Source organism: Anser anser (genome assembly GCF_964211835.1).
Source record: "Anser anser genome assembly, chromosome: 5".
NCBI classification, from domain to species: Eukaryota; Metazoa; Chordata; class Aves; order Anseriformes; family Anatidae; genus Anser; species Anser anser.
The window spans coordinates 6,526,618-6,539,952 of NC_139725.1; the positions used below are offsets into that span (position 1 = coordinate 6,526,618).

The window sequence follows — 13,335 nt, forward strand, 5'->3', positions numbered from 1 at the left end:
TACAGTATGTGGCATTTGCCTCCCTCTTCTTCATTCTGGTCTCCATCACCACCTTCTGCCTCGAGACCCACGAGAGATTTAACCCCATTGTGAACAAGACAGAAACTGAATTCATCGGGAATGACACCCAGGTGCGGCACTACAGGGAAGCAGAGACTGAAGCCTTTCTCACCTACATCGAAGGTGTCTGTGTGGTCTGGTTTACATTTGAGTTCTTGATGAGAGTCACTTTCTGCCCAAACAAGGTGGAATTTATCAAAAACTCTTTGAACATCATTGACTTTGTGGCCATACTGCCTTTCTATCTAGAGGTTGGACTCAGTGGCCTGTCTTCCAAAGCTGCTAAGGATGTCCTGGGCTTCCTCCGCGTAGTCCGTTTCGTGCGAATCCTGCGAATTTTCAAGCTGACCCGCCACTTTGTTGGGTTGCGGGTCTTGGGACACACCCTCCGTGCCAGCACAAACGAATTCTTGCTGCTCATCATATTTTTGGCATTGGGCGTCTTAATCTTTGCCACGATGATCTATTATGCCGAGAGAATAGGTGCTAAACCAAATGACCCTAGTGCCAGTGAACACACACACTTTAAAAATATCCCCATCGGCTTCTGGTGGGCTGTTGTCACCATGACGACCCTGGGCTACGGAGACATGTATCCTCAGACTTGGTCAGGCATGCTGGTGGGGGCCCTCTGTGCTCTCGCTGGCGTGCTGACCATTGCCATGCCTGTCCCTGTCATTGTGAACAATTTCGGAATGTATTACTCCTTAGCTATGGCTAAGCAGAAGCTACCAAAGAAAAAAAAGAAGCATATCCCGAGGCCACCCCAGCTGGGATCCCCCAATTATTGTAAATCTGTCGTAAACTCTCCACACCACAGTACTCAGAGCGACACTTGCCCACTGGCCCAAGAAGAAATTTTAGAAATTAACAGAGCAGGTAGGAAACCTCTTAGAGGAATGTCCATCTGACCGTTAACCTCCATCCCGCGTAGTGATTTAAGATTCAGCCAGACTGCTTTCTTAGAGCAATGGGTAGCACATTTATCCATTCTAGTCCCACCATCACACAGTGAATAATATGTGTGAAGTCTAGGTTGCAGGGACAAATGGTACAGTGGAGGCTGATCAGCAAAACTAAGGATGACAGCACGCTCTAGGAGCCCAAACTTTGGTCCTGGTTAAGGGCATACAAGTCTCAAGATATTTTGAAGAGCTGTTACATCTAGTGGAAGAATTTTGAGAGTTCTACAGCTATTTTGCTGGACTGTGTAATGCATCTCAGAGGCTCCTGAGAGCTGAATGCTTCATAGAGCAGAGTAGGAGCCAAGTACTCAGCAATTACAGAGTTTTCTGACAAAACAGGGCTGGAATTTGAAACAGCCAGATGCTTTCTCATTTGTTCCCAATTGGGACCTTTCAGCTGTTTTAAATGGCAGATATTGTACATCTCATTACAGAAACTAGGTGCCTAGTAAGTCGAAGGGACAACTATACCATCATGCATATTCATGAGACAATCCCGTCTCTTTCTGATGATTATTTCAAAGTAGAACAACAGCTCAAATTCTTGGCACTAATATAAAATGACTCACTCTGAGACAAGACTAGATGTAAGGATGTTTATTCCATGGCATGCAAACCAATTATTCTATAATATTCCACTAGAATTTAGCATTTAGAGCTATGAAGAGTTTTGAACTACATTTTCTAAACCGTGCTCCTTTTGCAAGTATGGGTTGGTGAGTTATAGCTCTTTCAACCCTCTAGCAGCAAAGGCTGACTGGAAAAGGTCAGACTGGTCAATACTGGCCGGTTTGACCTGAACAGTGATCGCCTCATAATATGGTATTCTTATTTTTAATTACACTGATTCATGTCAGCAATAGGTGAAACCAGAGCAAAACTAATCATGCTAATTCTACTGGGGGGTGGGGGGAATGGAAAAAATACTAGTCACCGTGGAATATATTATAATATCCCATGGCTAGTGGTTAATTATGGGAATATCTCAGTTTTATGAGACTCCTCCTATAGCACATAAAGTTACGGGGCTCCAATTTGACTATTTCAACCCCATAATCTACCTCTACCCACGGAATATCACTATTTATTCTATGGAGTAATTTCAAAGTAGATAACCATGTTGAAAACAAAGCCAACTGCATTTTTGGCAGACGTTCCAATGAAGTTGCATAGTAGACATTCTTCAGCCTATTTCAGAATATTCCTGTGTTGTATTAGATAAAACAGATCACCAATCAAGTGATTTTAACTGACATCTAGACAACAAGAGATGCTTTGAAGGAGCTAGCGTATACCTATGATGGTCTTGTGTTATCATTTTTTTTACTTTAAAGAAAATTCTAATTTGTTATTCATCCTGAGTGAGGTATTTTCTTGTCATCTCATAGCCATGCATGTTGATGTCATTGTGAGAGGCACAAAGAAAGTGAGACTTTCCTTTGTGTGTGACTTCACCTATGCCAGTGCTAATTTTGGAGGTGAAGAGCTGGTGGGAACTTTTCTTTTCTCTCTTCTCTTCTTTCCTTTTTTTCTTTTCCCTTTTGTGCAACTGTGTAAAATTCATTCAGAAGGTAAAGAGCTTTCATTTTCTTGTTAAAGACTGCTCCATTGCAACAGGCCAATCACAATTCACGTGACTGATAGACTGTCTCTTTCCTATTGTATCTTTGGTGCATAAGCGTATGGTTTTATCATCCATTCCCCTCAGGTTGCAAATGCTTATCACAACTCATGTCCAAGCAGCAAACCTTCTCATAAGTAGATGCCTTTGGGGCATCACATATCAAGAGGGAAAGAGGGCACTAACAATATGGTGTGTTTCTTACCACGCCAGCTACCCAATTGTAAAGTGTATGAGACACCTGACCTTTGAGTACTTTAGCAGTCAGCTACAGAGTGACTTTCATCTCAGAAATCCTTTGCTTTGTAAAGTTCCTTCCATTACATACCCTGGTCCTCTCTGGGAACTAGAGGACTAAGAATTCTACGAGTTCAATGCAAATCCACACTGGTATCCTGAGAATACGTGTAATATTGGTTCAATGTGGAACTGTTTTGCCACCATCAGTGCTCTAAAGTCAGCTGTTACCACAATATCCATGAAGTATTGACAGTAACAGCAACTTAACCTATTTCTGCAATAATTAATTAGAAGAGGATATTTTTATATACGTATACAAGCATATATATTTTGAGAAGTAACAAAGCACACTTATACTTCAGCTAACAAAATGGACTCAGTAACACTGTTGCTGGAGACCTGTTTCTGATAATTATTATGCACCACTAGCAGCAAAAATTGTTGCCTGCATCTCTCAGCTCCCTCACAAGGAGAAAGATCTATACGCGTGCAAGAGAAAAGTGAAAAATAATAAGATCAGAACTGGACTGTTAAAACAAGATCTGCATTGCCTTGTATGTTGAGGTTCACTTTATGTAATATGAAGCACTCATATGCACTGACTTGTTCCTGAAACTATAACCTGCACATTATATAAAAACAAAGACTTACAAGTTGTGAATGTTCCCCATACAGTGAAATATTTACATTAGTTAACCCCACCTAACTGTAGACAACCAGTTAACATCATACTAGGAACTCAGTGTCCATCAGATCTAATGTTTCTAAAATTATGTCCAAGTTGTTCAAGATATTTCTTGTAATTTGTAGTTGCAAAACTTCAGTGTGGCGGTATCTAGGAGATATATAGCCATATGATGTGTATCTAATATATTCTTTAAAAAAAAAAAAAAAGCCTATATAGTTGCTCAGGAGAAAGGGACATCACATGAAGTTAATAATTCCATATATTATGTGTGGTGGAATGATTAAATACTTCACAAAACTGTGAGAAGTATGAAATAGTTCTACATATGATTATCTCTCTACAGCAAAGTGCCCCCTTACGCACTGGGTCAGCAGTTCCCAGCTTATCTCGGTCCATACCCACACAGTCAAGCGGGCTCTACAGAGAGCTCTGCACAGCCACATCCCAGCACCTCCTCTCAGGCTAAGGAGCACTTTGTTGGCACAGACATGCAAACAGAAGAACTTTGCCTGCAGGCTGCACAGCTGTTGCCAATGATGCTATGGTCATTTGCAGGCAAAGCAAAGAAGTTTTGAATTGAAATTCTGGAAGCTTTGAATTGAATTTTTAAGTTGGCCCCAACACTCTCAGCATCCAGTCCTATGCTAATCTCTATCTGGCAGGAGGGTATCTTTAAATAACAGCTCTTGGTTTTAATTTGATAAAGAATGCCAGAGTTCAGCTCTACCATGCCCTTCCTTCTCTGCATCAACTCTTCCTGCTCTCCATCCCACCCGTTCCCCCGGTGGGTGGGTGGGAGAGCAGCAGAAGAGGAGGAAACGCATTGCAGACGATGGCAAAGCTACTGCTGTAGGCATGCCTTCAGCAGCAGCATTAAGAAAGCAAAGATTTCCCCTCGGAGAGCCAAAATTCTTCTTCAAGGCAATTTCTGATGACCATAAACTGTCAAGATACTGTTTATATAGTGCCTAGAGGAACTGGGCCTTTGATGATACAAAGGAGCAGATCTCATCTGACCCATTTGACAAAAACTCCTTGACCCAGGCGCTGTAGAGGACACTATAGGTGCCTCCTCATTTAAAATATACACACCAAGTTCTAGCATTGCCATGTCAAATTACTAACTTTGTTATGTTGCAGTATTGCGTACATGCCCCATTCAAGATCAAGGCTTCATTTTGCAGTTGTCAGATCTGGAAAAAACACTATTTTACATCCACATACCCAACAGCCTAAGTAGAGAGCAAAGAGAAAATGGAAATAACCTCCATTTTTTGTTTAAGGATATGAAACTATTAGAGAGTGTTCAAAGGAGGGCAACAAAGATGGTGAAGGGTCTACAGGGCAAGACGTATGAGGAGCGGCTGAGGTCCCTTGGTGTGTTCAGCTCTGAGCAGAGGAGGCTGAGGGGAGGCCTCATGGCAGCCTGCAGCTACCTCATAAGGGGAGCGGAGGGGCAGGCGCTGAGCTCTGCTCTCTGGGAACAGCGACAGGACCCAAGGGAACGGCATGGAGCTGGGACAGGGCAGGGTCAGGCTGGGTGTTAGGGAAAGGTTCTTCACTGAGAGAGCGGCTGGGCACTGGGACAGGCTGCCCAGGGCAGGGGTCACAGCGCTGAGCCTGCCAGAGCTCAAGAAGCATTTGGACAACACCCTCAGACATATGGTCTGATTTTTGGGTGGTCCTGTGTGGAGCCAGGAGTTGGACTCTATGATCCTTGTGGATCCCTTCCAACTCAGGATATTGTATGACTCCAGTATTTTCATTTGACTCGGGGCTTTATTTAATTCTGCAACATCACTTGAAAGATCTGTGGCAAAGCCATGAGTTAAACACAACTGAGCACAGGTCATAACCATAGTCCACTGTGCTGCAGTGTCTTTTATCTAAAGGCTTCAGAGTACTCCTATCAGTCAGTATCATGACTGAAGTAAACAGAAAGAAAGAAAAAAAAGCACAAAGCAAGCAAAATTTGCTTCAAATTTGAAGCAAAACGAAAAGTCAGTCTCAAACACTCAAACTTACCTGATTTCTGCGCCAAACCACACACTATCCTACAGGTAATTTTTCTCAGTACATGCAGTGAAATACATTAAGGCACAAGTTTGTAAGAAAACCTCAAAACATGCAGAACAAATTGTGAAAGTTTTGTTACGGAAATGTTACTCAGCTCTTTAGGCCCTCTCTTCTGTGAGCTGTGCACTTATATGAAGATCACTGCATGGTTACCTATTAAAGGTGCCATAGATGAAGAAGTGAAAGTTATTTTCTGACACTGCAAAAGATATTTAAAACATGAACAGAATTATAACTTCATTTGATGTCTACAGCACTCTCTGGTGTAATAGAGCAATGGCCTTAAGAATGCATCCATAACACACAAGTACAGATGAGGGTTATTTTGGTTTTGTTAAGAAACCTATCTTTAATTGTTTCTGTACATATACTTCCAACGCCTGCACACACAACATTTATGTTAATTTTAATATGGCCAAAGTAAGAATTTCTCACCTCTCTGGTCCACTCTGCATGCAGCTTCACTTCAGCTATACTCCACGGATACTGTATCTTCATTCAAGTGTATCATGCAGACATGCTGGGTAACTTTTTCACAGTGTATTGATAGCAAAATACTCTACTCATTGCATAGCTGAAAAAATTGGAAAAAACATTATTAGAATTCAGGAGCCTAAGAGAAGGAAAATATCTGTCCTTACTAATACAATCTTTAGCTTCAGAAAAACTTTTGTGGTTATTTTACTTGCCTGCCCAGAAAACAATTGTCCAGAGTCCACTCCACAACTACCCCAGTGTCTGAATAGTTAAAGCCATCCTATCCCTGACAGAGGGGAACTACATTGTTATAATGATTCCAGCATGACATTAGGAACTTACCATATCAATGCAATTTACTGAGATAGAGCTGATCTCCTTTTAAAGAAATATTGTGGAATTACCTATTTTTACTTTATCAGTTATGCTTTCTGAAGGCACTGCTCTTTTCGCAGGGCTTCATGTTTCATCCCTTCTGTCACTGTAACCTAAATAACCTGTATTTCTTGTGGAACACATTGGTTCTAACGTCAGAAGTGTGCTGAGCACTGTAATTCCAGTGCCAATGCTCAGTGGGAGCTGGGGACTCTTGGCAGTTCTTCTCACAGGCCCATTATGCTGCCTAACATATAGCTGTAGACTGTGAACTTCAGTGGTTTTCTTTTGCAGATAGCAAAGCGTTGTTAAAGCCATGGGTAGGCAGTCACTGTGGTGGTTCTTCAATTCACAGGGAAGAGAATTCTCTGACCAAATGCCTTTGAACATTAAAGAAAAAAAAAGTAATATGACTCTACTAATTTTAGTGTCATAAAGCTTTTGACCCTCTCTGTAAGACCAAGAGCAGACAACAATGTAACTGAAAAGAATCCGGGTCTTTTTCAGCTCAGACGGCTTTGATGTTTGTGTGCATTTGATATATTTAAGTATAGTTAAAAGGCAGAGGATAAGGTAACAGGGAGATGTTTTTTCTTTCCTCCTGGTACTTAGCTTTCCTAGCTTTTAAAACTCCATAATCCCTCTCTCCAAATAGCAAATGAGGTAATGATTGCATCTTAACATCACTGAAGATGGAGGCTGGGTCCTCTGGGTCTAATGCAGAAATTGTAACAGCTCAAAATAATAGGAATAACGCTCAGTTCTTCTCATTCAACTTAAAATACATTTGCCTGAAGTTCCCCTTATGTTGAAAGAAGAGTTAGGCAGTCTAAGAGAGTAATTCACTGATTTATGATCTGAATTGCCCACCAGAGGTGGCTTTCTCGATAACTTATCTCAGGTGACTGCAGCTCTGACTTAAGATCCTCAGTTAAGTGCCTATATTTAGGTGGAAGCAATTTGGATCTATTCCTCGCCCCTCGTGTGGCATTTCTGCAATCTCATAGCTATATAATGTAATTTTTTGTTGTACAATTATTCATCTCTCATTTCCTGTAGAGATACAATCAGTGGGTGTCACTTGTACTATAGTGCTTGCTTACATTATGATTTGAGTAAGAATAAAATTCTCTATACCAAGTCAACTGAAAGCAAAAAGGAAAAGCAATGAATTCAAGCACAAAGGGTTACCTTCTTTTTGGTCCACATCCATGCCAGGTCTACAATGGCTGAAGAGTTTTGCCATCCAGTTACTTAAATGGCAGTGAGCAGTAGCCACAGCCTAGTCCCTAGTGAGGAAGGTTTGAACAAAGCCCCAGAGCAGTGCAGCAGTATGGTAAGGTATTTAATGGAAGAATAGAAGTAAAAAGAGCTCCTTGCAGGTCTGGACTGGCTTCTGTCCTGTCAGTAGAGAAGTCTGGGGGATTTCCTTCAAAACTGTTCTTCTTTTGCTGTCAGTCCCCAAAGCAGACACTTAGATGCTTTTCTCTGGCACTATGTAAGACACCAAAAAAAAAAAAAAATCACCTTACACAGTCCCCTGTAGACAACTATATGTAGGGGCAGGGCTACACTTAGCTGAAAAATAGTCACAGAACTAATAAATCTTAGGACTTTCCATGCCTTAACTTAATGATCACGAGACACTTTTAGAGATGGGTAAGCAGATAGAGACACTCCAGCCAAGTCAGATCAGCCTCTGCCAATCCTCCAGAACTAGGTATCTTTAAAGGAGGTAAACCATCTTTCTCAAGCATCCTTTCACACCATGTGCCTGCCACTATAGCTCCCATGCCATCCACTGCAGAGTGAATTCCTGGGATATCAAAGAGGTACTCTTGGCATCTCTCCCTTCTGCTGGATTAAGTATGAATGACGCTTGTAGGACAGATACAACAAAAGTCACCTTTACTGCAATAGCACTAGATAAATGGGATGATTTACCCATTACTACAAAAGGCCAGGGCAAAAAGGGTCTAGGGTATGAGGTGAAAGCTCTGTGCCCAGTCCACTAGCTTATATCCCTCTTACTCTGTACTTGATGGATATTTTCTCCAAACTTTGCCTATTTGCTTGTCTGTTTATAAGCACAAAGCCGAAATAAGAAGCAATTCACCATTCCCACTGTCATTGTTCTTTGTATTCATCCATGCTCCATGTCTCAGACACCTTCCATACTGTACAGATCATCATACTGTATTCCTCAGTCAGAGCGGTAATGTAAGACTGTAGCATGACTCACCCAACTGCATTTTCCTGCAACCTCTACCTGACCTGTCAAGGACCCACCACGCTCTACAGAACCTGATGTTAGTGGGATCTCAGAAGGCCAGGATGAGTATAAGTGAAACCCCAGAAGCATCAGGATAAAACTAGGAGGGATCTTCCAGCTCTCTTTGCAATGTAGCACTTCCAGGAGCAACAGTTCTCGGCACTGCACTAAACACGTATTCAGTAATACCTGTAGAGGTGATAATATACTGGATCAACTTAATTAGAGCTCCTGTATTTCCTCTAGAGGTACCAGTAGGTAGGCAGCCAACATACTGTCACCTCACTTCAAGAAGTAGTGCCTCTCAAAGGTGATATTCTCTGGGAGTGATGTTACTATGTTGGCCAGTTAGTTCTGGGAGAGGCGGTCACCACCGTCACTGGAGTGCCTTTACTGGGGGACACGGCTTCCTGGAGGAACCCAGGTCAACACGGTGGTGAGTAAATGTTGAAGAGGTAGGTTGGGTTGGAAGGCCTCTGCATATTCATGTAGCATACTAAATTCTGCTCTCATTTGTGCCAGCAAAAAATCCATCAGTGTGAAATCTACTCAGAAGACCTTCATAGCAACTTTCAAAGTATGCAGTAATATAAACATCAGGAAATTTTAATAAATATACCTAGATCTAACAACATTTTTTTAATTATTATTTTAATGGCCTTAGAATATTGGGATAACTAAAACTGAGTTGTTATATAGGAATCTGTTAATTCTTTTACATGTTCTTCACATTTTCTCTCTTTTTCTCTTTCTCTCTTTCACTCTGTTTGTTAACATTTATTTGTTATTACTGTACGTTGCTTGCAACTTGTGTATGTTACAGACTGTCACTTTTTATTCTGTGAAGTTTTTCTCCAATTCCATCAACCTGAGCTCCATGTTGGGCAGCCGAGGAGATTACAATACAGTTATTTAATGCAAAAGAACAAGGAATGTCACAGACTATAGGTAACTTCATTGAGGTTGTGACACAAAACCTGATGCAAGGTATTAATGCAAAGAGTAAGTACTCGGTATGACAATAGAACTACTTAGTTAAATTACTTTTTTTTTTTTTCCAGATAGTCTGCATGGAAAAAAATTAATTCTTTATTACTCTCCAGCAGAAAAATTCCCAAGCCTACCAATTTAGGATTTTTTTTCACTGCCATTTTGAAAACAAGTGATGCCCATATTGATGAATCATTACTCATTTTCAGAGGCTTAAATCCATATTGCCTATGCTGTTCTTTATGCTATACTTCCTTCCATACTGTCCAAGCCATCATTTCATCATCCTTTGTCTGTGGTTTAATACATCTTCTCCATAATTCTTTTTATAATTTAATGAAGTTATATCCCTTTCACTCTAAGGACCTGCTTTAACAACAACAGAAGTGAGCCCCTACCCATGGGATCCATGCTTCTTAATCCTGCATGAAGCTCTGGAGCCCATAAAAATTGATTTCTGTAGCCAAAGATGGTCTGGCACACAAGCTTAATTGTTATTTTGCTGAATCAGGTCCTGACCAAGGTATTTTGTTACAATCTCCCCCATTTACCCAACAATACTTTGAAAGAATGGTACAAAATAGCTGATCGACATCTCCGATCATTTTCTAGAGGGAGAACATGAAGTTTACTGCTTCTAAACTTCTTAATTGCTAGTAAATTCTCCATTAACTCAGAAATCACTATAGCCATGTACTAATTCAAGAAAAAGCTTATTTTTCTCAGTCTGCAGTTTCTTTTCTTCCCAATTAGCTATTATGTCCTAAGCCTCCTTTAAAAAGTGAAGAAGCACAGCAGAGTTTAGATGAATTCTAGTATAAAAATAAAAAAGATTTATACTGATGCAATTGATGAGTGGCCAATGAATACTAATGGCCAGTAAACACTATCCAGGCAACCATAAGAAACACAACTTGATATAACTGGTGTGAAATTTGATTTAAGGAGACTCGAGAGAATAGGGAATTGAACTGTAAATACCAACTTTCTACACAACATCTCAGAGAGAAATGGAGGGATATAAAGTCAATGGGGACTTTCAGATGCTGAGCAGCTCTTAACCTCCACAGATCAGAGGAAATGTCTTTAGATACTTGGATTCACACCCTTATCTTCATCATAATCATTTGCTCAGCGCTAGAAGTATCAGACAAAAGCAATGCTGCAAAAAGCAATGCAAAATTTTTGCATTTTCTCTAGAATAAAGACAGATGGGAAATCGTCTGTCCTCCACCAGCAACTACAGCAGCCCTGCAACTACTTCACTTTGCACTTCCAGCTAAACATCTTGTAGCTGAGAAAAGCCAGAGCACAGCAGTTCTCCACCCTCACCTTGGCCATGCCACCTCTGTTCCTGTATCATTCTATCAGTAGCCTTAGGGACAGAGAAAACCATCCTGCCAAGAAAGTTTGCCATTGCCAGCACAGTATGACATGGCTAATGTTTGCCACATTAACAGCCCTTTTATATCATGAGAAAACTGAGAGGAGAGTGAAAAACAAGAGAGCAATTAACTTATTAAATGGACAACATACCATTACTTCCAGCAGGGTTCCAGGTGCGTTAAAGGTTTCTGCCGTGAGGGACCTCAAGGACATCCCTCTTCATGAGAGACTTCAGGCAGCTACTGAATGTTAGGAGCCATGCAGAGTAACAGGGGTTGAAAATAAGCAAAGACCCTCAAGCTGTGAATGAGAACCAAAACGCACACAATCAGGAGCAGGACTATCCACAGACTGTAATAATGGCAATGTCAAGTTTGGGATCAGGGTTATAAGAGCACAACTGAGATCTAAACAAGCTGTAGATTCATTTTTAGCTGTACATGGGATGGTGGTATGGAGTTTAACTGTAGTTAGACATAGTCTCCCTAGTAGAAAGATCTTCATCTTTCAAGCAACTTCCTTTCTCATTTCTGTCCCCGTTTTTGCACTCAACTGCTCCTACCTCCTTCCTGCTAGTCAACCCCTTCTCTTGGGGCAGGAGTGCAGACCCTTGAAGTCCTCTGAGTCTTTGTGGGATGGCAAACAGCTTCTCAGGGAAGTTGTAAGTGCTCAGCCTTGGTCCTTGTCTCTTTCAATCCTTGAACAAGGGTGGCTGGAAGGAAGAAAGTCTGTTTCTTTCTGGAAGAGATTGCCAGTGACCTAATGGGACCAAAGAAAACAGACCTTTGTTTACTATTTGCTGTGTTTCTGATCTGAGGGTGGGAAGGCCCCATTTTCTTTAGTACAATGCCAACGAACCTGGTGCAGATCATGTAGCCGGTTAAATAAAGCCAGCAAAGTCACTAGGACAGTCTGCAACTGATGCTATGACAAAAGAGAAGAGCCGTGCAGCATGCAGACAGTCTCTACTGCACTTTTCCACAATAAGCAGAGCATACTGATGCAAAATCCAGAAGTTATCTTAAGTGTTGTTGTTTTTCAGAATACCCCCAATTTTAAACTGTCTGCTTGAGAACACCCAAGGCATTTTAATCATACTTTCCTGCAAATGGAGGCAAAGAAAACAGGAAGGAAGATTAAAAACAAAAACAAACAAAAAAACTATCAAGAGGAAACCACACAAATGAGGTAGTTGTGAGATGAGCTACTCACCTGGGAGATCTGCTGAACACTTTTTTCAGCCTCTCAGTCAAAACTCTGCAGGAGATTGCTTAAAACTTGTGCAGTTAACTAGGTGTTCACAGATAGTATGATTACGGAGATGAGGTGCCATGCTGGGGGTCAGAAGATTTTGTAAATAACCTCTTAGATAGCAGTGGGCTAGTTACTTCACCACATGGTAGTTTTACCCATCTGTAAAACAGGGATGATAACATCAGGTATTCTTGGTGAAACAGTGTACAATCTGAAGAAAAATGCTATACAAGCCTAGTTCAGATTCTGCTAGCAGGGACAGAAAGACTCTTATGAATTTGATGTCAAGCCTTAGAAGTTTTAAGCGCCTAGAATAGTTGTCATCGTCATTGGTATGACCATGCTGGTAGTCACCAGACAGCAATTGTTTCAGTAGTTTTGCTTTATCTGGACTTCTCTCAAAGCCAAGGTCAATCTTCGAAAGAGCAAACATGCAAATGGAAACTTAAGAAAGCAGCCAAATAATATAATTTCACTCCATCTTCAGACCTCATTCCTCAAATTGTTCAGCATGTAGATCTGCTAATGAAAAGAATGGAAACCTCTCACTGTTGACTGATGATATCAGTGATGTTTTCTTTATTTCCATAACAACCTATTTACTTATTAAATATTATATGATTGTTGAAACTCACCTTCACAGAATTAGGTGCTGCAGACAGTGGTTTGGAACACAACAACTCAACACCTACCAGCAACAGATGCAGTCTTCTGTGCTGGCAATTTCTCTGCTTCCTAAATATTCTGCAAAATCATCACTGAGGATTAGCGGGGCTATCCAGAACGTGATTCCTGGGGCATAGCCCATGCACGGAATAGGCGAGTATCGTTAGTGGGACAAGTCAGTGATTTGTCCACATCTCCAGCTACTCAATTCTCTTTCTATCAAATAGAAATAAAATTGTAAAGTTGGGGATTTTCAGCAACAGAT

General features: G+C 41.0%; 1 protein-coding gene across 8 annotated transcripts in view; it reads left to right on the forward strand.

Moving 5' to 3' along the window:
* Positions 1 to 13,335, forward strand: part of KCNC1 (potassium voltage-gated channel subfamily C member 1) — a 126,208-nt gene that overhangs the window by 88,130 nt on the left and 24,743 nt on the right. For all 8 annotated transcript variants that reach the window (XM_083839619.1, XM_083839620.1, XM_083839621.1 and 5 more), the window contains exon 2: positions 6 to 939. In XM_083839619.1, coding sequence (XP_083695745.1) covers positions 6 to 939 — 934 coding nt within the window. The remainder of the gene's footprint in view (positions 1 to 5; positions 940 to 13,335) is intronic.